Here is a 26,138-nt window from a genome sequence, read left to right on the forward strand (position 1 = left end):
TGGCACGTCCGAGAGCTCAGAGGGTGCCACGTGGACGCGGCCGGCCGGCTGGGTGGCAGCACTCATTCCTTGTGCACACGCATGCGCTATAGAAAAAATTGAAAATGGTCCCCCCCCCCCTCCACACACACACACACACACACTCTCTCTCTCTCTCTCTCTGTCTGTGTCTGTGTTCTCTCTATGGGAAGGAAAAGGGGGCGGATTTTTAAAATCTCGCTGGGCTGGGGCGGGGCGGAAAGAAAAGATGATAGAAAAAACGCGAAACAAGCAGCACAGGAAGAAGAGGAGGGAAGAAAAAGAAGAAGAAACCATGGTTCCTGTAGAAGAAGAAGAAGAAAAAGAAACCATGGTTCCTGTAGGTACCTAGTAGGAGGAGGTATCCCCCTTTCCTTTTTTGTGCCCGCACTGTCTCATGTAATACTGATATGATTTTTTATAGTGCCGAGTGCGATTATTGCTCCCTTTACACAAGCGTGCTGGGTAGTTGATGGCACGGAAGGGGATTCCTATGCACACAAACACTCACGAATTCCGACGTGTTCAGGAGGGGAGGGGAGAGAGAGGGAGTGAGAGGAACTCATAGTTGAGAGCGAGTGAGAGAGAGAATTTGCACTGTTGCACAAGCTATTTTTGGGGTTTGTAGTCAAACTACCCTGCAAACATATACGGTAGATAGATCATAGATAAGACACCTAGAGGGGCTTGGAACCATGCATGAAATGAACCAAAGCTCGTATGTAGAGAGGGAGACAGATGAGCTAAAAGAGAGATTTTTAGTCACAGCCTTCTTATAGGCCCCCTGCACATAACAACACTAGTGTATACCCTGTAGGATTATATCGTATAGCCACTATAGATCAGAGAGGCGTCGGAGAGTGCAGAGAAGAAGAGCAAAAGAGAGGGATTTTGGGTCTCGCTCAGACACACCTCACATGCGTACACACATCAGGACACACCATTACACACTCCCCCACACAGGACTCTGCTGCCTTTTCCCCATAGCCAGCTAAGTTCCCCTTCGAGTTCCCCCCTTCCTTTTCTGCGGGTGCCCTTTTTCGATTCTCTCTCCCTTTCTCTCTTTCTCTTTTCTTTTCCCCTCCCTTTTCTCCCTTGGTTTTCGATTCACAACACGCTCTACCTTGTGTGATCATTGCACCCATCTGGTGGGTTGCCCTGCTTTTTTCACTTGAGTCCCGTTAATAATCCTTGCCTTAATCCATTTCCGTTTTTGTCTTTGCATAAATCGCTTTTTTGGGGGCTCCCCATCGTTTGTATTGAGGTGGGTCTTTCCCAAAAAGGAGAAAATGCCATTGCCGGTTGAAGAGCTACGCTATCATTTGCTCCTCTGCGATCGTTTAAATCTCTAGTAAGTCACCATGAAGGTCCCCCCAGATTGTTACCGATATGATAATGGAGGAGGCTCTCGAATGCTCTTGCACATGAGTCATATCTCAAATATGGATTTTGGGCGATCTTAATAGAAACTGTTTGTTGTCAATTAGACGTGCGATTGGGCAAGCTACATATATACACATTCACTGTGCATAAGCTTTTTTGCACTTACATGTTGCCCATCAAAAGGAGCCCCTCTGAAGAAGTAAGTTGGCTTGCAAGGTTCCCTTTTTAGCCACCATTTGAACATCGACCTTCTCTTCTCGTAGATTTATCAGTAGTTTGATTCAAATTATCCCTTTCAGCACACATTTTTACAGGACTCAAAACCAGGGGGTGGCGTTGTTGAAGAGCGATCACCTTTTCTTTCTGATCTTCAGGGGACAGGATGTATTTTGCTTAATGGTGGAAGAGCGAATCTTGCTGCCTGTGGAAATGCAGTTATCGTAGAAAAAGGAAAGTTAAAACAGCATTGTGGCTGTTAGAGCACCATCATAGAAATTTTAGAGGTGCTAACAAAAGATGGTCATGACCACAGGGCATATATAACAAAGTGTATCCATCCAACCGCTCAGCATGGAGCTCTATGGGTTTGTCTGGATACGGCTATGATCAATTTTGTGAGTCTAGTTTACACCTTTTGTTGCAGTATATGGAAGACAGATGCAGATCTGCATTGTTCAGTGCCAGTTTTGATTTTTTCAGGAGCGAAAGGCCATCAATTATGCCGGTGGTCATTGACAAATTTGTTCCAGTATCTGGAAGTTTTTCTTGATACTATGCCATGCTGCACACAATGCTTACAATTTGTACCACATTAGCTGCTTCCACCGATGCTCTTTAACTCCTTTCAGTTGTCATGATAAGGAAAACTGGAAGGGTGGCACAGTTTCGGAGTAGAAGAAAGAACGTCAATCAAGATCACTTGAAAAGGCACGTTCACTTGACAAACTGCATACACTTGAAGAATCACTTACATAAGCAGAAGGCTGAAATGAAACTGGACTTGGGAAATAAGTCTGAAGTGTCTCTAGTCAAAGAGTTGTCTGCTCTAAGAAAATCACGGTCTTTACGAGATCCTTCTACCAGCCCTTCATGGAAATCTCCAAATGTTGGGTCCCTTGTGAGGAAGTTGGACAAAGCAGCTTTGACAGATGGATTAAGACATGGAAGGCCAATGCAAGCCAGTGATTCCAGACTATTGAAAAATTCTTCAAAAGGCACGGATGGTTCCAATGTTGACAAGGTGGTTGCGAGTTCTACAGGTATTATTAATGAAGATGCAGCATTGAGTGACCAGGATGGCTGGGTTGAATTTGATCCTGGATACGGAACAGGTTTTGCCCGTAATATTAAAGGGGATGAAGGTTCAACTTCTCAAGCTGAGGCTGCAATATTAGGATCATCAGGAAACCTTCACACTTCAAAGAGATATGAGGATGAACAACGAGGAAGAAGCAGTGAAACTGAGTCCAAAAGTATCGATCAGGGCAGATATAGTAAGACAGGTAAAGAGGCAGCCAGCTCCAAGGATGCTAGGCAAGAGGCAGCCTCCAGTTCCGATCCTGTAGGAAGATCAAAGCCAAGAACCAAGAATTTGAGAAAGGGCAGGGGCAAGAAAGGCAGAAGGCTATATCGGCAATCGCCAACCATGGCGACAAATGAAAAGGAAGATCAGTATACAGTTTCAGGCTTGATGTCTCATGATATGAAAGATCAGAGACCCTTAGAAATACAGGACAACTTGGGTGCAAGTATGTCAGGAGAAAATGATGAGCTTGACATCTCTGAACTTCCCCACCATGCTTGTGGGATGCCTTGGAACTGGTCCAGGATTCACAGTAGGGGGAAGAATGTGCTGGATATGGCAGGAAGGAGTTTTTCTGGTGCATCCTCAGATTCTCTGGCAAGGAAAGTGGCAAAAGCATGGTCCCGAGGGCATCGCAGTACATCGGGTGATTCAATGCCTGCCACAACCTCTGAGTATTCAGATTTTTCTGTGGATATGGATTCAGAAAACCTTCCTCTGCTTGAGCCTGGTCCCCTTTCTGATACTAGTAGTCAAAGTGGACTTCATGATGATAACAGGCAGGATCAGACGGATTCATCAGACATTCCTTATGGGAGAAGAGGACGGTGGTTTCTAGAAACACAAACAACTTTGGGCAGTGACTATAACCACCATAGCCTAAGCCAGAAATACATGCCTAAGTCTTTTCGTGGGATTGTTGGGCAGAACCTAATCACACAAGCCCTATCTAATGCATTATCCAAGGGGCGAATTGCACCTATGTACATCTTTTATGGTCCTCGTGGAACAGGTAAAACTTCTTGTGCAAGGGTTTTTGCAGTAGCTTTGAATTGCCTATCTGGAGAAGCACAGAAGCCATGTGGATCCTGTGCAGAATGTCTGGCACACCAGTTTGGAAAGACTGCAGTTGTGAAGGAGTTCAATGCAGGAGGTAACAATGGTGTGAAAGGTATCAAGGCGCTAATGCATGATGTTGCATGCTCCTCCTCCTCCCACTATAGAGTGTATATTGTAGATGAATGCCATCAGCTCTCCAGTCAAGCTTGGAATGCTTTCCTTAAGGTTGTGGAAGAGGCTCCCAGAAACATTGTCTTTATCCTTTCTACGAGCAGCTTAGAACAGCTGCCTCATGAAGCTGTCTCAAGGTGCCAGAAGTTTTTTTTCTCCAAAATCAAAGAGAGTGACATCTTGAACAGACTACAGTTTATTGCTCGTCAGGAGGGCCTAGAGGCAGATGTGGAGGCTTTAAAGTTGATTGCATCGGCATGTGATGGATCACTTAGGGATGCTGAAATGATGCTTGACCAATTAAGCCTTTTAGGACAGAGAGTCTCATTGCCTATGGTACAAGAGCTGGTATGTACCCTACAATCTTCAACAGGGAGGTTATCTGTACTGTTAGTAATATTGGGGGTGAAATTTCCAGTTGAAAGTGTTCTTTTCTGGAGTTGAACAGACTTTAAAAAAAAGCTAAAATATTCCTAAAATAAATGGGATAATGGTTTTTACATGCACCTCTTGCATTCATTTCTCAAACAATCAAAACAGCTGCCAGCACAGAAAACCGATGAGGCATCACAGTAGGATATTATATCTTGGTTTGAATACTTTGAAGTTAAGCCCAATAAATGGCTGTCAGTCATTACAAGAGAAATAAGACAACCCTTGTAGGTTTGTGAGGTATCTCCTTTTTCTCTATTTGAAAACTCTAAATCTTTGGTTCAAGGGCACAGTTAGTGTGATTGGCGGTGAGTGTGGATTATTGCTGTAAGAGCATTCTTTCTGCTTATAGAACTTCACTTTCACAGCAGCTTGTTAGCCATAGAGACTGCAATATGAGCTGCCATGAATATGGTGGATCAAAGTGTTAGAGAGTCATTTCCTGGACAGGATTACAGTGCCACATCAGCAGTACGGATGTCAGAAGCCATGTCAGCAGTCTGTGCAGGTGCCACATGGCAGGCTGCAGTCGGACAGTTTTTTATTATTTTTTCTGCAGTCGGCTGTGTTTAATGCAGCTGACCTGGTGCTGGGCATTCTTTATTTCCTGGCTATTTATAGTCAGGTTGTGGCACACTCTTTGTCATCATTCTGATCTTGAGATCTGTTGGCTGAGACTGACTGTGCTCGGCTGAGATTGAGGTCATCAAGTCGGAGACACACACAGATATTTCCTCATACTACATTGCAGATTTTCTGCATTTACACTGTCTCCTCTCTCTCTCTCTCTCTCCGTGTTCACTCTCTCTCAGTCTTTGTCCTACGCTTCCACATTGCTGCACTCTGACATGGTATCAGAGCGGTGAAGATGGACCGATTGAATGCTGAACCTATCTGAAGAGGAGATTTCAGCGTGACGCAAGGCTGCGTTTCCAAGATTCAAGGGCGAGCGAGAGGGCTGCTCATCGGATCAAAGCTGAAGCGAGCGTGGGCGTGCGGGAAATGAGTCTAATTGGTGAATTTGTTGTAGGTTATTGCTGTTCGAAGGGGAGAAAGGCTGTGTTTAAGGCCTTCCATTGCAGATTTTACCTTTTCATTGCCTCCGGCGTGTGAAGAAGGGTTGGGCACCGGAGGAACCAGCCCTAGAAGGCTGCGTTTACACAGTCAGAGGGGGTTGATTTTGCGTTTGTGTAGGCACTGCAGGTGAACATGTCTACAGAGACTGATTTGGAGTTCCAGGCGATAATGGACTGGAAGATGCCTGTCCTACCAACTCTTCTATCGGATCAAAAGCTTGATGGTGACAATTACCGCATATGGTGGGTGATAATGTTGGCCATTTTGGAGTCTTATGATTTGGTGGAACTGGTGATGGAGGAGATTAATAGGCCCTCCGTAAAAGATGAGTCCAAATTCTCTTCCAATGCTTATGCGGAGTTGACCAAGGCCCAGTCTCATTGGGACAAACTGAATGCTAGGATTTGATCTTTTCTGTTTCTGTCTTGCACTACAGCCGTGATAGCTCACATCGAGTACTTGACGGTGGCTCGAGAGATATGGCTGGAGCTTGATTAGATGTACAACCGGGTGACCATGATGAAAAGGGTTTCTTTGGAGGTGCAGATGCGGACCTTGTTCGTGAATAAGTCTTCTTCTCTTCAGGAACACATCAACAAGTTCCTGCAGCTTCAGATGCAGGTTCAAAATGCGGGGAAGCCTATTTCCTTCGAAGATATGGTGATCACTTTATTGTCGCAGTTGCCGCCACGATTCGGTACCTTTTACTCTTCTCTTATTGCCTCAAGATGGGAGTTGACTCTTTGGTGGGAAGAGTTGGTTCCTATGGTCTTGGACCAAGAGGAACAATTAAAGGGACAGAATGCTTCCAAATTGGAGGCTTTGGTTGGTCAAGCCTCTTAGAAGAAGAGGAAGGACCAAAAGAAGAAGGAGGAGGATAACAAATCCAAGAAGGACAAGGAGAAGGAATTGACTTGCTATATTTGTGGTAAGACCGGTCACTAGAAGAAGGATTGTCCCGACAAAGACAAGGACACCGAGAAGAAGGACACAAAGGATTTTGGAGTCGTGGCTGTACCCTCATCAGCTGCTTTTTTACACTTAGCAGTAATTGAGAACTCTATACCAAAGACTTTTGATGCTGTGATGACAGCTCCCCAGACTTGAGAGTGGATTGTGGATAGTGGTGCCTCACGGCATATGATTTCTTTTGTTAGTGTTGCTCATTTGCGACCTTCGCGTGGGCAGATTCTCATTGGAGACAGCCCTTCTGTGTTTATTGCTGCCCGGGGTGAGATGCAGCTTATTCTAGATGGACGTGGTGGTACCCACACTTCTGAGGTGTTGCATGTGCCAAGCTTGGGATATCATTTACTTTTGGTTCATAAGATTTGTTCTCTTGGTCTCTTGGTGGAGTTTGACAGTGATTTTGTTCGAGCCCTTGATCGTGGATCGAGGAAGGTTCTCTCTGTAGGATATGAGGAGAATGGCGTCTACAAATTGAAGTCTTCTACAGCTCTTACTTCTCGGACACAGTTTGAGCTATGGCATGCTCGGTTTGGTTACCTAAACTATGAGTACCTTCGGAAGGTGTTGCGAGGGTCTTTTGTTCGAGGATTGCTGGACATAGTGGTGAGCCATCAGCCATGTGTCTTGCATTCATAGGAAACTGCATCAGGATATGCGATTCCCAACACAGCTTTGCAGAGGTCTACTTCACCTTTGGAGCTTGTATCTACGGATCTTTGTGGCCCGATGAGGACCGAGTCCCTGAAGGGGAGCTTGTACTTCATGTTGATCATAGATGACTATAGCAAGATGACATGGGCCTATTTCTTGACTTTGAAGTTAGAGGCTTTCTCTCACTTCAAGGATTGGCTTCTCTTTGAGGAGAATCGATTTGTCCGTTGACTGAAGACCTTGCGTTCAGATAAGGACGGTGAATTTTCGTCTGATGAGTTTGCTCGTTTTTGTGCAAATAGGGGCATTCACCAGGAGTTTGTTAACACCAACACTTCTCAAGAGAATGGCATTTTGGAGCGGAAGAACCGAAGTGTGATTGAGATGGCGTACACCATGATGGAGCATTGATAGATACCTCAATTTCTGTGGGCCGAGGCAGTGGCTACCGCAGTTCACATCCTCAATTGATCTCCCACTTCGGCCGTTGACAGGATGACCCCTTTTGAGGCTTACTTTGGGACGAAGCCTGATGTCTCTTATTTCAGAATCTTTGGGTGTGACGCTTATGTCCACATCCCGAAGATGTAGCGTAACAAGTTTGAGGCGGCTTTACGATGACAGGTTTTTGTTGGCTACAGCTCCCAGTCCCAAGATTATCGTCTATTTGATCCCGTCAAGAGGATGTCTACACGAGCCAGATGTGCGGTTCGTGGAAGTTCCGGCCATAGAGGGGGGTGAGGAGTACCCCGTCCTTGGAGATCCAGGGGAGTGTTGGGCTCCCGAGACAGTTCCTTTGGAGTCTAAGCCTCTTGATGGAGATTTTTCTTATGATTCAGAGTCTTCTCTTCCATCGGCTTCCTCAGTGGAGCTTCCGCCGGTGGATGCTCCTGAGTATTCAGCAGATGGAGAGCAACGGGGAGAGGTCCGGCCTCCTCCTCGTTGGGCATGTGACACCCTTCGAGATTCATGGATCGAGGGGGTCCCTGAGGAGTGGGAATTGTAGGATGGACTGCGAAGGTCACGGAGAAACTAGGCACATTCTACGGAGCTTGTTTGCTCTAACTATTGTTTGATGACTCGTGTTATGCAGGATCGAGAGCCCACTTCAGTGAAGGAGGTTTTTTAGTCTGATTATTGGCGGAAGGCTATGGAAGCCGAGTTGGAGGCTATCGAGAGGAATGACACTTGCCCTCTTGTGCCTCGTCCCTCTCACAAGAAGGTGATTGACATCAAGTGGGTCTTCAAGACCAAGTACCTTAGCGATGGTTCTTTGGACAAGCACAAGTCTCGCCTTGTTGCTAAAGGTTTTGCTCAGCGCCCAGGCATTGACTTCCATGATACTTTTGCCCCCATTGCTCGTATGGTGACTATTTGAGCTATTCTTGCCTTGGCTAGCCATAGGAGATGGCCTGTCTATTAGTTGGATGTGAAGTCGGTCTTTCTCAACGGTGACTTGCAGTAGGAGATCTATGTTGAGCAGCCTCTTGGCTTTGGATCCTCAGATGGGAAAGTCTACAGGTTGAAGAAGGCCTTGTATGGCCTCAAGCAGGCTCCGCGTGCATGGAACGAGAAGATTAACTTGTTTCTTTAGATGATGTTGGGATATCGGTGCTCCAAGGCCGATCCCTAGCTTTATCACGTTCTTCTTAAACAAGTTGCTCGACAAATACTTCCATTTTATCCTACACATTATCTCACTACCTAGATTGCCGACCTTCTATGAGTTTGAGTGCTTGTTCTTATGTTATGCGAGGCTGTACGATCAAGTCTACATCCTCCATACACATTCATTTAGAGGGGTTGCGGATTGATTGGCTCTTCTTTGGAAACTTGCAAGATGTAAAGGTGGCTTCGTGTTGTCACCCTTTGCTCCAGGCATCATCCTTGTTGCCGCCTTTGTCTTCGGACTGCTTGGTGATCAGCATTTGGTGTTTACCTCGTCTTCAACACTTAGATTGGTGGTCACAACACTTGGAAAGATGATAACAGGGAAAAAAAATGCAAAATCATTGCCGGTTTAGTGTCTAATATAGTAGCAAATCAGCTCAATGATGATAGTATTGAACTTTGTAGGACATGGGGCAAAATTAGAGATCAATATTGATTTTTCTTGATTTAGGGGCATGATCAAATTTTATGTCTCTTGATATGGCAAACCCTTTTAGGCATTAGAGAGGATGAGATGGAGCCCAATGATGAGATTGGTATGGCATGCAAGGGACACACAAAGCCAGTCACTCCTATCATTGGAAAGCTTTGTTTGCACATCCCGAGTTATGTAGATAGTGAAGAGTTTTTTATTGCTCCTTTGGAAGGATGCGATGTCTTGCTTGGTATGGCTTGGTGCTATGGTATGCATGCAGTGATGTGCTCATGATAAGATTGTGACCCCTTTCATAGAGGCAAAGTTCATATTTTGGATGTAGAGTTGAAAGGGAAATCTTTCCTTGTTGTGTCTCTTAGTGCTATTTCCAAAGCAATGAAAAATCATCTTTCAACTTGGTTTTCATTAAGAATAAGAGTGATAATGAAAATGTTGGGAATGTGAATTGTTTGGATAAAGATCTCATGCCAATGTATGCTGATTGTTTTTCTCAGTCACTTTTGGGACACTTGCCACCTGAAAGACATGAGGATCATGGCATAGATTTGATCCCCTGCAGTAGCTTTTCTAATAAGCTACCTTATAGAGTCACTGTAGCCTAGCAAGAGAAGATGAGTCAGGTTGATGAGCTGTTAGAGAAAGGGCTGATTTAGCTCAGCTCATCTCCGTTTTGTTTTGGAGTGCTTCTAGTGTAGGAGAAGGACGGGTCATGGCGCATGTGCATTGACTATCATGCTTTGGACAAAATGATGATAGAAATAGATTTCTAATTCCTAGTATTGATGATATCTTGGACAAATTGCAAGGGGCAGCCATTTTCAAGTGTATAGACTTGAAAAGTGATTACCATGAGGACATGTATTTTTGCAAGCCTCACTTAACACGTGGATTTTTTATCACATGTTTAAGTAAACATTGCACATGTGAGGTGCAATTGAGTACAAAGTAATGAGCGCGGGACCCAAGGGAATCGACGGATGTCAAAGGCAAAAGTTGCAATTAGTTATGTTGCATAGATACTAGGTGGTATTTGGTGCTAGTTATTGGCCTAAGTCAATTTTTTGAACGTAAGTGTTAGTTATGACACTAGAGATGTGGCATTTAATGGTATCTAATGCCGATCTAATAGTAAAAAATGGCACAAGGACACTCGGGAGATGAAGTGGCCTAGCCAATTTAATTACTGATTGGTCATATTGTTTTTGTGGGCACGGAAAAAATTATATTGATTTTCAATAATTTTAGACAGAAAATTAATATAATAATTCTGATAATGTTGGAAACTTATTTGGAAAGGCTTCACTTGTTAAATTTTCCAAAGGGAGGTTGGGAAAATGTGGAGAAGGTTGGGAGAGCAAAAAATGAAGGCTTAGGGAGAGAGAGAGAATCATTCATTCTTACTAGAAACACACCATGAGGAGTTGGAGCAGCCATCGTGAGTTGAGTTTCAGCCATTGCCAATAGGTATTTGCAGATTTGGAGCAGTGGACAATTGCACGAGATCCTAGGTAGTTGGGCGACAACCCTAGGCTGAAGGTATCAACAGATTTTGGATCTCCAAGTGCAGGCAACAACATTTATTGCTGTTGGGATAAGGCAGAAGCTACATTTGACTGATGTTTCAGTCATTTCTCATGACAAAATTTGAATTTTCTCTCTCCTCTGGTTCTTTCTTATTCCCCAGCCATTCCATCAGTCAGCCATCGCAGTCAACATTGTTCTCAACGCCAGAAGCACACATCGTCTCCTTAGAGACATTTGAGAATAGAAGTCTCCATATTTGTGAGTTTCCTTTTGACAAGGTTAGTGTAGAGGCCCACTCGTCATAGTCCAGTACTTTAGCTACTCCTTGGATTATGGACAATAGAGCTACTCATCATATGATCCCCATCTTGGACATTTTCATCTCTTGAGCCCCTGTAGCTAGAATAGTTTGTGTTAGAAACAACTCCTTAGTCCTTGACTCTCAAATTGGTTTAGTGATTGCCTGTGGTAAGCTTAGTGGCTTGTACCCCATGACCCAGTTCCTTTTTGAGCCTACAATCGAGGGCCTAGAGTTCCATCGCTTCTAGGCTTTAGCCACTATAGGGGAACCTATGGACATAAAGTGTCTTTGGCATTTTTACTTAGGATATATCGAATACAACTCTCTTTATAAGTTGTCACATTGATAGATGGTTGCAGGCTTTCCATGCCTGAAGCTATCTTGAGATATTTGTAAAACTAATTCCCTTAACAGTCCACACATTGAGCTAAGGGCCAAGGCACCTCTTTAGATTGATTAATGTTGATCTTTGTGGGCCAACATCCACTGTCGTGTTGAACAGCATGCAATACTTTTTTTTCGATGGTGGATGATCATTCTAGATACATGTGGGTGTACTTTCTTAAGCGTCGATGCATTTACATATTTCTCTTCTTGGATGTTATTGGTTTATAACCAAACTGGTCATCTTGTAGGATGCATGAGTGATAGTACTAGCAAGGGTGGTGAGTTTATCTTCCATGAGTTTTTCGGGTCTCTATAGCAGCATGGCATCTCTTGCTAGCTTACCTTTACCAACTCCCCCTCTCAGAATGGAGTCATAGAGCATAGAAACCGAACCATCATGAACATGGCACACTCTATGCTGTTCGCAACAGAGCTCTCTGAGCGCCTTTGGGTCAAGGCTATTAACACTTCTGTGTACATCCTCAACCGGTGCCTGTCCCTTAGAAGACTCTATATGAGGCATTTTTTGGCTCTTGGCCAATCGTTTCCCACTTTAGAGTCTTTGAGAGTCATATGTACACTCACACATGCCTAAAGATAAGATAGGAAAGCTCACTTCCTAAGCTAATCTCCTTATTTTTGTAGGATACTCCTTCGACGCGAAGGTCTATGTTTGATCCCTAGATAAACAAAGTGATCGTTAGGATAGATGTTTTTTATGAGAGGGATATTGTGTAGTCTTTTGCACTAGACTCCTAGCCGATTCCTTGGCATATTCCATCGGGGATAGTGTCTTCTAAGCCAGATCTATTACCTGCTCTTGACCTTCCCATGGATTCTTCAACTTCCAAGCCCCCTCTTCAAGACCCGTTACCTAGCTGGTAATAGACATCATTCACACGAGTGAGCTTTATATTTTAATGGCCCTTGTTTCATGGTCTAGACCCATTTTTGGAATTATCAGGTTTTTAACTTTTGAGATCAACTAATGTATAGGTTCAGACTTGTTCCCTCATTTTTTGACTATTTAGATATCTTTCTTGCACAATCCACAATAGTTATCAGTTCCAATTTTCACTTGCTTTTGCCTTTACACTTTGTTGTGTTCATTCTTTGTCTTGTCAATTGCTTGTCTCTTTCCATTAATCTAATCTTTATCACATGGAATATTGTTGGCTTACTGTATTCAGAAGCTGAATTTTGTTGTTTCTGTGATTTAACATTTAGCACAACTCACTTGCTCGAAGTTACTTTGTCTCACTTCAACTCAAAAATTGCTTCTTGAATGAACGAAACTTTTCATTGTGTGATGGTCGATTGTCACCTCACTATAAAGCTCATTGAGATATAAGAAGCTTTGGATTCTATTTTAAAAAGTGATTAGCACATAGAGACAAGCTTTATGTTTTTAGTTTCGAGTGGGAACGTACTCGAGGAACTAGTGGAGCACATGAAATTTGCATGTGCAAGATGTTTTAATTTGGGGAGAACTAGGATAATAGGGCATGGTTTTGCTTAAAAAGTACATGATTTCGGCCCCTTTTGTCACAAATTTTCTTGACTTTTGTAGATGTGTGTGGTTTTCTTTACAACGACCATAGTCGAGGTCCTTGACTCTCAAATTGGTTTAGTGATTGCTTGTGGTAAGGCACATCCTAGTGGCCTATACCACATGACCTAGTTCTTTTCCGACCGGACATTTGAGGACTCAGAGTTTCGCCGCTTCGAGGCTTTAGCCACTACAGGGGAACCTGCAAACATTGAGTGTCTCTCGCATTTTCACTTAGGACATCTTTGATACGACTCTCTTTATGAGTTGTCACATCGATAGATGGTTGAGGGCCTTCCACACTTGAAGCTATCTTGAGATATCTGTAAAGCTTATCAACTTGGGAAGCAGTACTGTACCCCATTACCTCAGCAATCCACACATCAAGCTAAGCCACCTATTGGATTGATTCATGTTGATATTTTTGGGCCAACATCCACCATTGCGTTGAATAACATGCGGTAGTATTTTTTGACAGTGGATGATCACTCGAGATATATGTGAGTGTTCTTTCTCAAGCATTGACACATTTACATATTTCTCTTCTTGGATGCTATTGGTTCATAACCAAACTGTTCGTCATGTAGGATGCATGAGGAGTGATTGTAATAGCGAAGTAGCAAGGTTACCTTCCATGAGTTTTTAGAGTCTCTACAAGAGTATGGTATCTCTTGTTAGCTTACCTCTACCAACTCCCTCTCTCAGAATGAAATCCTAGAGCATAGAAATCGGACCATCATGAACATGGTATACTCTATGTTATTCGTAGCAGAGCTCTTTGAGTGCCTTTGGGTCAAGGCTATTAGCACTTTCGTATACATCCTCAATTGGTGCCTGACTACGTGTGTCCCCCAGAGGACTTTGTATGAGGCATTTTTTGGCTCTCAATTAATCGTTTTTCACTTTAGAGTCTGTTGTGCTAAGAAATGCACTTAGCCACTTAAACAACCCCAAAACATGCTTATTTTAGGCTTATTTTACCCAAAACCCTAAAACGGGGAGCGGATCGAGAAAGTTAAGTGGGAGAGGATCTAGAACCCTAATTTTCTATAAATTGGCAGCTAGCCCTCCACTCTTTAACAATTTCGTTTTTGCAGGTTTCAGGTGTTACCAGCTTGCTGCCCACTCTTCGGTCACTGAGGATATCTCAGCCCTTGCTGTCCATCACTGTTCCCTACAGTGTGGCGCCTGTTTCCAGCCCTCCACATGCTGATTGCTACTGTTTCTGCCTGGTGACTGACTGCTGTTCATCTGTATTGCTGTCGTATAGTCTGCCACGCTAGCAAACTGCTGCATTTGCAGGCTTTAGGTGCTGCCCTGACAGTTTTCTCTCTCCTGTCTGCAGTCGCTGCAGTCTTTCTCTCTCCTGTAGGCTGTCCTGCCTGCGTTTTCAGTCTTTCTCTCTCTTGCAGCTCCGTTTTTAGTCTTTCTCTCTCCTCATAGCTGTCTGCATCAGATCCAGCTTCTCACTGTTGTGTTTACTGGTGTTCGACATCCGGAGGCTGCCTTGCTGCGATTCGGGATCCGTTCGGAGTACGACACACTCTCCAGCTCATTATCCCTGCCCTGATCCTAGAGATACAGGAGTTCAAGGTTCAATATTCATTCACTACATAGTGTGTTTGTTGCATGAGCATCGTATTATTAGTAGTCATATCATTTCATTTATTTACTGTGTTCATTGTCTTTGAGTTACTCTAACCCTAACCCTAACCCTAAGTGTGTTCTTTTTATCAATTTGTGCTTTGTCGTACGGTTTCTGTTTATATTTCTGTGTTAGGGTATTTTTCTTTACAGAGTTTTTAGGAGTCGTGCATACACGTGTGTAATGATAAGATAGAAAAGCTCACTCGAGTTGATCTGCTTATTTTGTAGGATACTCCTTTGATGCGAAGGTCTTATCGTTTGTTGGATCCTCAGACAAACAAGGTGATCGCTAGCAGAGATGTCATTTTTTATTAGAGGGATATTGTGCAGTCTTTTGCATTGGACTCCTAGCCGATTCCTAAGGATATTCCATCATGGATAGTGTCTTTTGAGTCGGATCTACTACGTGTTGCTTACCTTCTCATAAATTCTTCAGCTTGGAAGCCCCCTCTATGAGACCTGTTACCTCGCTCATACCAGACATCATTGATGCCAATGAGCTTTATATTTTAATGGCCCTTGTTTCATGGTCTAGATCCATTTTTGAAACTACAAAGTTTTCAACTTTTGAGATCAGCTAATGTATAGGTTAAATTTGTTTCCTCATTTTTGACTATTTAGATGTATTCCTTGCACAATCCACATTAGTTGCCAGTTTCAATTTTTGCTTGCTTTTTGTCTTTACACTTTGTTGTATTCATCCTTTGTCTTGTTAGTTGCTTGTCTTTTTCCATTGATCTATTCTTTATTATCAGAGTTCCACTGCTTTGAGGCTTTAGCCACTACAGGGGAACTTGCAAACATTGAGTGTCTTTGGCATTTTTGCCTAGGACATCTCGGATACAACTCTCTTTATGAGTTATCATGTTAACAAATGGTTGAGGCCCTTCCATGCTTGAGATATCTTTAAAGCTTGTCAACTCGGGAATGAACACCGTACCCATTCCCTTAGCAGTCCACACGTTGAGGTAAGACCCCTCTTAGATTGATTCATGTTGATCTTTTTGGGCCAATATCCACCGTTGTGTTGAGCAACACGTACTACTTCTTTTTGATAGTGGATGATTATTCTAGATACATGTGGGTGTACTTTCTTAAGCATCAACGCATTTACATATTTCTCTTCTTGGATGCTATTGGTTTATAACCAATTTGGTTGTCATGTAGGATGCATGAGGAGTGATAGTAATAGTGAGGGTGGCAAGTTTACCTCCCACAAGTTTTTCGAGTCTCTATATAGGAGCATGGCGTCTCTTATCAGCTTACCTCTACCAAATCTCCCTCTCAGAATGGAGTAATGGAGTGTAAAAACTAAACCATCATGAATAGGATATGCTCTATGCTGTTCATAGCAGAGCTCTTTGAGTGCCTTTGGGCCATGGTTGATAACACTTCTGTATACATCCTCAACTGGTGCCCGACTATAGCTATCCCTCAGAGGACTCTGTATGAGGCATTTTTTGGCTCTTGACATGTCATTTTTCTCTTTAGAGTCTTCGGGAGTTGTTCATACACACACACACACGCGCGCGCGCCTGATGATAAGAGAGGAAAGCTCACTCCCTGAGCTGATCTCCTTATTTTTGTAGGATACTGCTCTGACGCGAAGGCCTATTGTTTGTTCTTCGATCCTCGGACAAACAAGGTGATGGTTAGGAGAGATGTTGTTTTTGATGAGAGGGATATTGTGCAGCCTTTTGCATCAGACTCCTAGTCGATTCCTCAGGATATTCCATCGGAGATAGTGTCTTCTGAGCCGAATCTACTGCGTCCCTTTTACCTTCCCATAGATTCTTCAACTTCCAAGCCCCCTCTTCGAGACCTGTTATCTCGCTCATACTAAACATCGTCGACGTCAATGAGCTTTATATTCTAATGGTCCTTGTTTCTTGGTCTAGACCCATTTTTGGAACTACCAGGTTTTCAACTTTTGAGATCAACTAATGTATAGGTCAAACGTGTTCCCTCATTTTTGACTATTTAGATATATTCCTTGCACAATCCACAGTAGTTGTCAATTCCAATTTTTGCTTGCTTTTGCCTTTACACTTTGTTGTATTCATTCTTTGTCTTGTTAGTTGCATGTCTCTTTCCATTAATCTATTCTTTATCGCATGGAATATTGTTGGTTTACTGTATTCAAAAGCCAAATTTTGTTATTTTTGTGATTTAGCATTTACATAAACTCACTTGCCCAAAGTTACTTTGTCGCACTTCAACTCGAAAATTGCTTCTTGAATGAACGAAAGTTTTCATTGTGTGATTGTTGGTTGCCACCCCACTATAAAGCTCATTGAGATATAAGAAGCTCTAGGTTTTATTTGAAAAAGTGATTGGTTCATAGGGACAAGCTTCATGGTTTTAGTTTTGAGTGGGAATGTACTCTAGGAACTAGTGGAGCACATGAAATTAGTTTAGGGAGAACTAGGACAATAGAGCATTGTTTTGCTTAAAAAGTACATGATTTTCGTCCCTTTTGTCACAAATTTTTCTTGGATTTTTCTTGAATTTTCGTCCCTTTTTTCACAAATTTTTCTTGAATTTTGTAGATGGGTATGGTTTTCTTTACAATGGCCACAATCAAGGTTGTTGACTCTCAAACTGGTTTAGTGATTGGCCATGGTGAGGCATAGCCTAGTGGCCTGTACCACATGACCTGTTGAGCTGATAGTTGAGGGCTTAGAGCTCCACAACTTTGAGGCTTTAGCCACTATAGGGAAACTTGCGAACACTGAGTGTCTCTAGCATTTTCGCTTAGGACATCTCAGATACAACTCTCTTTATGAGTTGTTACATTGATAGATGGTTGAGGGTCTTCCATGCGTGAAGCTATCTTGAGAGATTGTCAACTTGGGAAGCAACACCATACCCCATTCTCTTAGCAGTCCACCCATCGAGGTAAGGCACCTTTTAGATTTGATTCTTGTTGTTGCTAACGTCCACCGTTGTGTTGAACAGCATGCGGTAGTACTTTTTGACAGTGGATGATCATTCGAGATACATGTGGGTGTACTTTCTCATGCATTGACACATTTACCTATTTGTCTTCTTGGATACTATTGGTTCATAACTAAACCAGTCGTCATGTAGGATGCATGAGGAGTGATAGTAATAGCGAGGGTGGTGAGTTTATCTCCTAAGAGTTTTCTGAGTCTCTATAGGAGCACGGCGTCTCTTGCGAGCTTACCTCTACCAACTCCCCCTCTCAGAATGTAGTTGTAGAGAGTGGAAATTGGATCATCACGAACATGGCACGCTCTATGCTGTTTGCAGCAGAGCTCTTTGAGTGCCTTTGGGGCCAGTGGTTTCCCACTTTAGAGGGAGTTGTGTACACTCACATACACTTGATGATAAGATAAGAAAACTCACTCCTCAAGCTGATCTCCTTATTTTGTAGGATACTCCTTCGATGTGAAAGCCTATCGTTTGTTCGATCCTCAGACAAACAAGGTGATCAGTAGGAGAGATGTTTTTGTTGAGAGGGATATCGTGTAATCTTTTGCACCAGACTCCTAGCCGATTCCTTAGCATATTCCATCGGGGATAGTGTCTTCTAAGCCGGATCTATTACCTGCTCTTGACCTTCCCACGGATTCTTCAGCTTCCAAGCCCCCTCTTCAATATCCATTACCTTGCTGGTACCAGACATCATTCACGTGAGTGAGCTTTATATTTTAATGGCCCTTCTAGATCCATTTTTGGAACTACCTGGTTTTCAGCTTTTGAGATCAGCTAATGTATAGGTTTAGACGTGTTGCCTCATTTTTGACTATTTAGATACCTTCCTTGCACAATCCACAATAATTGTTAGTTCGAATTTTTGCTTGCTTTTGCCTTTACACTTGTGTTCATTCTTTGTCTTGCCAGTTGCTTGTCTCTTTCCATTAATCTATTCTTTATCACATGGAATATTATTGGCTTACTGTATTCAGAAGCCGAATTTTGTTGTTTCTGTGATTTATCATTTAGCAGCTCACTTGCCTTACTTAACTTTGTCTCACTTCAACTCAAAAATTGCTTCTTGAATGAATGAAACTTTTCATTGTGTGATTGTTGATTGCCACCCCACTATGAAGCTGGTTGGGATATAAGAAGCTGTAGGTTCTATTTCAAAAAGTGATTGGTACATAAAGACAAGCTTCATGTTTTTAGTTTCGAGTGGGAATGTACTCTAGGAACTAGTGGAGCACATGAAATTTGCATGTGCAAGATGTTTTAGTTTGGGGAGAACTAGGATAATAGGGCATTGTTTTGCTTAAAAGTACATGATTTTGGTCCCTTTTGTCACAAACTTTTCTTGAATTTTGTAGATGGGTCTGGTTCCTGACGAAGATTTAATAGAATTGTTGGACTTTGCTTTGTCTGCGGATACCGTGAACACTGCACGCTATGTGAAGGAGTTGATGGTATCTGGTGTAGAACCACTAAATCTCATGTCACAGCTAGCATGCTTGATTACTAGTATACTTGCAGGTGGTTATCAAATTCCAAAAGAGACACATCGAAGAAAATTTTTCAAGAAAAAGCAATGTAAGTATATGCTTCATCCTTTCTTTTATTGACATTTGAAACAAGTAAACCTTAAAGGATGTCTATGTTTTGATTGTAAAGAAATGGTAAAGTTTGATGTGGAGACAACCGAGCGTGTATGACAAACACTAGTAGTGAATGAACTCAAAAACTCTGAGCATAGATAAAGTGCTGATGATGAGATGCAATGACCCTAGGCCTCAGTGTCTCTAGAGCCAAGGTTGATGGGAGCCAAAGTGCTGGTGATGCCAGAGTGGCTCAAGATAGCATTGTCCTAAAGCTTGGGTGTGGAGATGGGTGGCAGCACTTGTGGGAGGAGGAGAGAGGAAGGGTGAAGCTAACTATGCTTTCTTGGCTGAAGAAGGGTGGCAGCACCTTCATAGAGTTCTCTAGGGAGTAGGTGATGGCCTTTAGTGGAAGGGCAAAAACCTATGGGCAGCAGTGACTGGCCCAAAACAGTCCTCTGGGCAGCAGGTGTCATTGAAGACTTTGAGCAGCAGAACGAATGATGTGGCGAGCAGTGGAGGGAGTGAAACATAGTCTTCTGTGCAGTAGGATGTTGATGTAGACACGAGGCAGCAAAATACAAGCCCAGTTGGCTGCGAAGTTGCTCCATAAATCTGTAGATGATTGCATGAATGATGATGATGATATCAGCAGACCTATGCTTGGCAGCATTGGAAATCTGGCCTGCAGGGTGAAAACATAGGAAGCAGACTGTCCAGAAGATCATGATGTGGCAGGTTACAGCAGGTGGCAGCTCCTCTTGCAGTGGGATGCAGCTGGAACAGCAGGCAGCAGCCTCTGGAGGATATGGTGGCAGCAGTGATCAGGGTGGTAGCTTCCTGAGAGGTGGTAGCTAGAGAGTGATGTGAGGAGAGACGAGAGGGAAGAATCAAAGAGGAGTGATCCAGAATGAGAGTGACCAGAGAGATATAATGGGTGTCTACATCATGCCCTTATATAGGGGATTTTTTGGCATTTGTCCTATTGAATAGAATAAATTCAATTTTCATAAATAAATCTTTTTGGTGCTGTTTTTGTGGAGAAAAGTTAGGTTGAAATGCATCATAATTTTGTATTTTTTGAGGCCTTTACTTTTTGTTGCTCAACACGTCAATGCCACATTATGGTATATATATTCCTGATAAATTATGGCCTACTTTCCTTTATTTTATTGGTGTTTGGGAGTGAAGGTGATTTAGCCAAATAGATACACTCTCCTCTCTAGGATTTAGTACATACATTTCTCTTTTTCTAAACCCATGACTTTTATTACTCAATTCACCAAAAGAAAAGCTTTCTGAATGAGAGAAGCTTTTTGCTAATCATATCCAAGAGCAACTGAGTTATCCGCTGAAGTCAACGACATTTTGCCACAATTGTTGCAGAAGTTGAGAATCTAAGCTTGCCAATTTGAGACAAGTCTAGACAAAGAAAGGAGCTTAGCCTCTGCTGAATATTCACAGTTTCCTAACATTTGGATAATCTATCAAGAAATATTGGTTGTGTCAACAAAATGCACAGCACATGCTGTACAATGTTGTAAAGCGTGCACAACTAGATCAATGCATAGGATTATCTTCCGGTCAGCATAAGGTTTCTAGATTGGGAGTGCCTTGTAATGGCATCATGAAAGAAAGACGTGCTGTTTTTTAAAGGAAGCTTATGTTTTCAGCCTTGGAAAACTGCTCTCAGGCTCTATCTGATCATTGTGATTAAATGGTTGATGTGTTTTATGCATTTTGGTGAAGAATAAGTCTCAGCTAAGTTAAGTTTGCTGCAAATGCATCCTGGATCGGGATTCTCTTTTATCATGTTATTGAGAGAACATATGTTTCTGGAGGTGTTGACCCACCACTACCTGCTAGTAAATGCGTGAATATTGTGTCATTGGAATATCTTGCAACACCATCATTTACAACATTTGAACTTATGTTTTCATTTTAGGAGTTAGTTACAAAAGTAGTCATATCAACCCCCTGTGCTCCCTTTAGTCATTCCCCTTGGCTTACATTATCCCTGCCTTGACATGGCAGATGTTTCAGAGTGAATTGTACTTAGACATCTCTATGGCAGTGCTGTGTCTGTGGCTTTTGAGTCACTTAATGGTAACATGCTCTAAGAGCCCTTGACCCCTAGGATGAAAAGGTTCAACAAAGGAGGAAGGAGGATGAGGGAGGTGGACAAAGACATCCCGAAATTAGTGAGAGGGACATGCAGAGAAGGATGTAAGCCAAGACGAGAAAGAGGTAGAGACAAAGGCCAAGTTGAGAACTCATTTGGCGGGAATGGAGCAGTCAGACGTGAGACCAGCTGTATGGCGTCGGATTGCAGCCTGTAACTAGCTGTGCATGGTTAGCCTTTGGTAGAGATTTTGAGATTGTTGGGATAAAGGCCCGGTTTAACCTCCATGTACAGTACACGCACATTGTACATGTGAATGCACCCTTACGTGCCCTAAGTATAAATACATTTTATTCTTTGTACACTCATATCAAATTGTACTTGACTTTGCTCTCTCTCTCTCTCCAGCCATCACACTCTCACACTCTCACGCTCACTCTTCCTTGAACTTCCATCACTCTCAGCTGAGCTCCCCAACAACTGGTATCAGAGCTTATGGTACAAGATCGTCAGGCATGCAGGGAGTCCACTGGAGTTTGTAACAGACTGCAGTCGGACGACCATGCTGCTGATCAGCGTGACTAGTGCCCACCACGAGATGGCATTTGACAGGCAGAAGACCACGCGTGCAGGGAGTGACTAGGCGTGTTGGTCAACGGGAGCTGACGATGGGCAAGCGGATGGTGTGCGATAGGCGCGGACAGTCAAGCAGGCGCTGTGTGAGGCCGTAGCACGCGTGACGAGACGGGCAATGGAAGACGGGTCCAGCGGGTGGCGAGGAGACGCCAGTTGCACGGTCGTGACTCAGGCCGGCAGGTCAACGGACCCCCCTCCCCGTCATGTTTTTTCTAAAAATCAGGTTTTTCTTTAAAATCCCTTTTATCCCCTTTCCTCTGACGGGGTTTCGCGCATGGAAGCACAGTTTCTAGATCTGTGCAAATCTGGCCTGGAAAAATTGGGGCTTCTTCGAGATTTGACATTGCTTATGCGTGTTAGTGATTTTGAAGTCAGGAATTGCAAACATTGCGTGTGGTGACCTCAATTAATTTGGGGATTTTCCCAGACTAGTGGGAGTTGGTTAGAGGTTCACATCGGACTTTAAGTGGGAGGTTGTTGGGATGAAGGCCCGGTTTAACCTCCGTGTATAGTACACGCACATTGTACATGTGAATGCACCCTTACGTGCCCTAAGTATAAATACATTTTATTCTTTGTGTACCAACACATTGTTGGCACACTCATATCGAATCGTACTTGACTGTGCTCTCTCTCTCTCTCTCTCTCTCCAGCTGTCACACTGTAACACTTCATGCTCACTCGAACTTCCATCTCTCAGCTGAGCTCCCCAACAAAGATTGGGTGCCTGATGGTTGAAAGATTAATGGGAAATTGCATGGATAAGGGGAAGATATGGAAGAACTTACTTGAGCTTGCTTTAGATGACAACAGGAGGTTGATATACGTCAGACAGGACCTCAGAAAGACATTGTAGATCAGTATCAGGATACCAGGTGGTGACTTCCAGTCAAGATCCTCCTTAGACGAGTGGATATGGTCAGACAGGGTTATAGAGCAGGTTTCCTCTTGCTTGTTGAGACATCCCTTTTTAGTCCAAGACTCTTGTGGGTCATAGTTTAGGTTGGATGAATTTTTCCTTGGTTGGCTGATCACAGGTGAGCAGATAGGGAAGATTTTTGTGCCACTTCTAGGTAGGATGTTCTGCCGGCAGAACTCTGGATAGGTAGGGGAGACTTATGGCATGGTGGAAGACTTGGAGGATGAGAGGACAGAGCCATAAATTCCACCCCAGACAGAGAGTAGGCAGTTTGAAAAGAGCCTTAATTATGCAATTTCAACACTGCAACAACCTAGATTGTTGCTATCTTTTTTAAGTGGGATGTGTAATGTTTGTAAACCATTTGAAGCTGTAATAATGTTCTCAATGTTGGAGAGGAATTAATAATAAGGATGTGAAACTGCTCGCAAATTAATCCACAATTTCATTTTTAACTACATATATAGATGATTATATGCAATGTATTCTGAAGTTAAAACTATGGGACTCCAAATTGAATGCACATCATATAACTCACTGTTTTGCTTTGATGATGTAAGTGCACGTATCCAGGGATTTGTCTTTTCAATGGGAACACCTCATGTAAACATATGGCCATGTTGTTTAAACCTAGCTATTTGTACTTAGGATGCTCTGAGGTGTTTTAATGCTTGATCCTTACTGCAGTAACCAAAGAGGATATGGAAAGGTTGCGACAAGCTTTGAAAATCCTATCTGAAGCAGAAAAGCAACTAAGAAGCTCATTGGATCGTACAACCTGGCTCACAGCTGCATTACTGCAATTAGCACCAGATCAATCCTATCTGCTTCCAAGCTCTTTTGCCAACACCAGTGTCACACAGAGTCCAGTAGGGATAAATGACATTAACGAGACACCAGAAGTGAACCTTACATCTCATAGGCTGTCCGATCGCCAAACACGACATCCTGTGATCCCTAAATCTGGATCTTTTGCTGCTATTCCAGATGCATGTAATGTCATGCCAGATCCAGGCAAGTTTTTGGCTATAAATCCAAAGAAAGCTTCTCATTCTTCACAAGGGAATCGGAAGGATTCTAGAGAAAGGGGAGCAAAACTGAAGTCCGGAAGCAGCCATAGCCGAACTGCATCAACACAATTAAATGAAAAATTGAGAAAAATGCAAGCAACCTTAACAAATCACAATGACCTGGAGGAGGTCTGGCAAAGAGTCCTAGATGGTGTGCATTCAAACAGTCTAAGGAAGTTTTTACAAACGCATGGGAAACTGTTATCCCTTTCACTGTCTAAAGGTACCTTCAATGCCCTTCATTTATGCAATAAAATGTGCTATGGGATGTTGCGCTTTCATTAACGAGTTCTGTTCAAAACAATCAAGAGGGCCATAGAAAATTATGGCAACATGTCTTGATATTTTTATTTATGATCGTTTGCTTAAAGAACACAAGCAAAGTTTGAAATTATTATTTCTAGTACAGAGAGAGCGGCATTGTCTAGCATGTATTTGCAAACAGTTCTATATCCAACTTTTGATCAGATAAGGAATTGCCTAAAAGGCAGGCTATATTCTTCTGTGCTCACCAAATCATTGTTATTCATTGTCAGGATTTGCAGTTGCTCTAGTACAATTTGAGCAATTTGAACATGCATCAAGAGCTGAACGATCTTGTACAAGCATAGCACATGCATTTTATGTGACACTTGGGTACCCTGTTGAAATCAAAGTGCAGCTTGCTGCAGAAGGAGTTGAACAGCAAGAGGGGCAGGTGTTTCCTATAGATCAACCAAGTACCTCAAACAGCTTACGGCAACCTCTAGGAATTTCTGGAAACAGCACAAGGCATCCAGATTACTTACTTGGGGAGGCTCATTCTCAAGTTGAGAAAGAAGATACTAAACCAAAAAGTGGACAACAAAGATCTTACCAGGCTAATGGGCAGAGAACAGCTTCTATGAAGCTGACACATCATCACAAAAGGTCCGAGAACTATCACAGTTCTGAAATAGTGGCACTTGAGTCTAGTCAGACTGGCAGGTTATCGACTGCTGCATGGGATCCTTCCTCTGAAGATAAGCTTGAAACTGCATGGGCACAGGTTGCACCTAACAGTGACTCTAGAAGCTCCGCTAAAAAAAAGGAGGATGAGACCATAAATTTTAGGTCCAACAGTAAGGGGAAAAATACAGTGAGCATTGGCTTTGTGATTCAACAGGCAGAGGGCAGTGTGGAAGGTTACAGTCAAGATCTGCAGTTTGATCATATGCGTGGAGGATTTGATCGAAACTTTTCAAGACATGGAGGCCCCGATTTTACTACCCAGGAAGAGCATTCTGATGCTTTGGCTGCCAGGCTTGAAGAGGAAAACTTGTGAGTGTAATAAACGGATTTGGTTACTTCCTGGCTATAGAATCTGTGTTTAGAACATAAGTGTATGTTTGAATGCAGGAGGTTGGAGTCTAGGTCAGGGGGGCTCTTTTGTTGGAACACTTCAGATGCAAGCCATGAAAGGGTAGTGTGACCTACCAAACCTCATTTCATTTTAGCATTTTTGTAAGGCTCTACATACCATATGTACACGTCAATGGTTTCGTTTCGCGAGTGAGGGCGTGTTCATGTGCATATAGGCTATATTTGAGTTTCTGCTCAGTGTGTAACTATTTTCAATTTGGTTGTATGTTTTTTCAGGTTAAAAGCATACAACAGAGTCCACGAAGATCAGGATTTTTGTTGAGCCTTTGCCCTTGCACAAAATCAAACAAATCATGAATCAACTCAGTCCTATTGGGAGAGTGTATATCAATTTTTTTTACAGAAGATAGAAAATTTGTACACTTACATAGACAGCGGGATGATTCAGTCCTAGATTTTGAGGAACATAATCACTTCACATATTTTGACTCCTGATGAAACATCTGTTCCATGAATCTCCCATGATTCTTTACAGGTCAAGTTCCCTTGAAGCTTCACGTGTAAGGGGATGTCAATAAGAATGCAAGCCATGCTTGTCTTAACTTTGCTGTACAGTCAGCAGAAGGGAATGCTATTGCTCTACAGTGATTATACCCATGGTTCACATAGTATCAACATGTCTCGTAAATGTCTGAACTAAAAGAAGAATTGAGTGGAAAATGAGAACTAATGTGGAGCTCCATATCTATAAGTAAAGAATGTGCATACAAAGTTGAACTTTGAGAAGTGGTATCCATGGGCTTCAATTACTGGAATATAACTACACCATGTGCTTTAAAGGAGTATTACTACAGCTACATGGGTGGCAGTTTTAAAGCTCAAAGAAATGCAAATACGAGAGAGAGAGAGAGAGAGAGAGAGAGAGAGAGAGAGAGAG

The 26,138-nt window shown here is 42.8% G+C and overlaps 1 protein-coding gene across 3 annotated transcripts; it reads left to right on the top strand.

The window, feature by feature from the left end:
* The first annotated feature begins 165 nt into the window (after positions 1–165).
* On the top strand, positions 166–26,138 carry LOC148025927 (protein STICHEL-like 3). Of its 3 annotated transcripts, XM_087693194.1 has the most exons (8): positions 166–1,369; positions 1,506–1,600; positions 1,701–4,282; positions 18,889–19,108; positions 23,478–24,083; positions 24,397–25,159; positions 25,238–25,301; positions 25,478–26,138. In XM_087693194.1, the coding sequence occupies exons 3-8, from the start codon at positions 2,255–2,257 to the stop codon at positions 25,556–25,558; spliced, it is 3,762 nt and encodes a 1,253-aa protein (XP_087549320.1). In that variant the 5' UTR covers positions 166–1,369; positions 1,506–1,600; positions 1,701–2,254; the 3' UTR covers positions 25,559–26,138. The 3 variants fall into 3 exon arrangements, with proteins under 3 accessions (XP_087549320.1, XP_087549319.1, XP_087549318.1); XM_087693193.1 differs by having other exon boundaries at positions 166–2,015; positions 2,101–4,282; XM_087693192.1 differs by having other exon boundaries at positions 166–1,600.

Source organism: Lygodium microphyllum, chromosome 14, assembly GCF_053477565.2.
Source record: "Lygodium microphyllum isolate KBCC chromosome 14, Lygodium_microphyllum_v1.1.10, whole genome shotgun sequence".
NCBI lineage: Eukaryota > Viridiplantae > Streptophyta > Polypodiopsida > Schizaeales > Lygodiaceae > Lygodium > Lygodium microphyllum.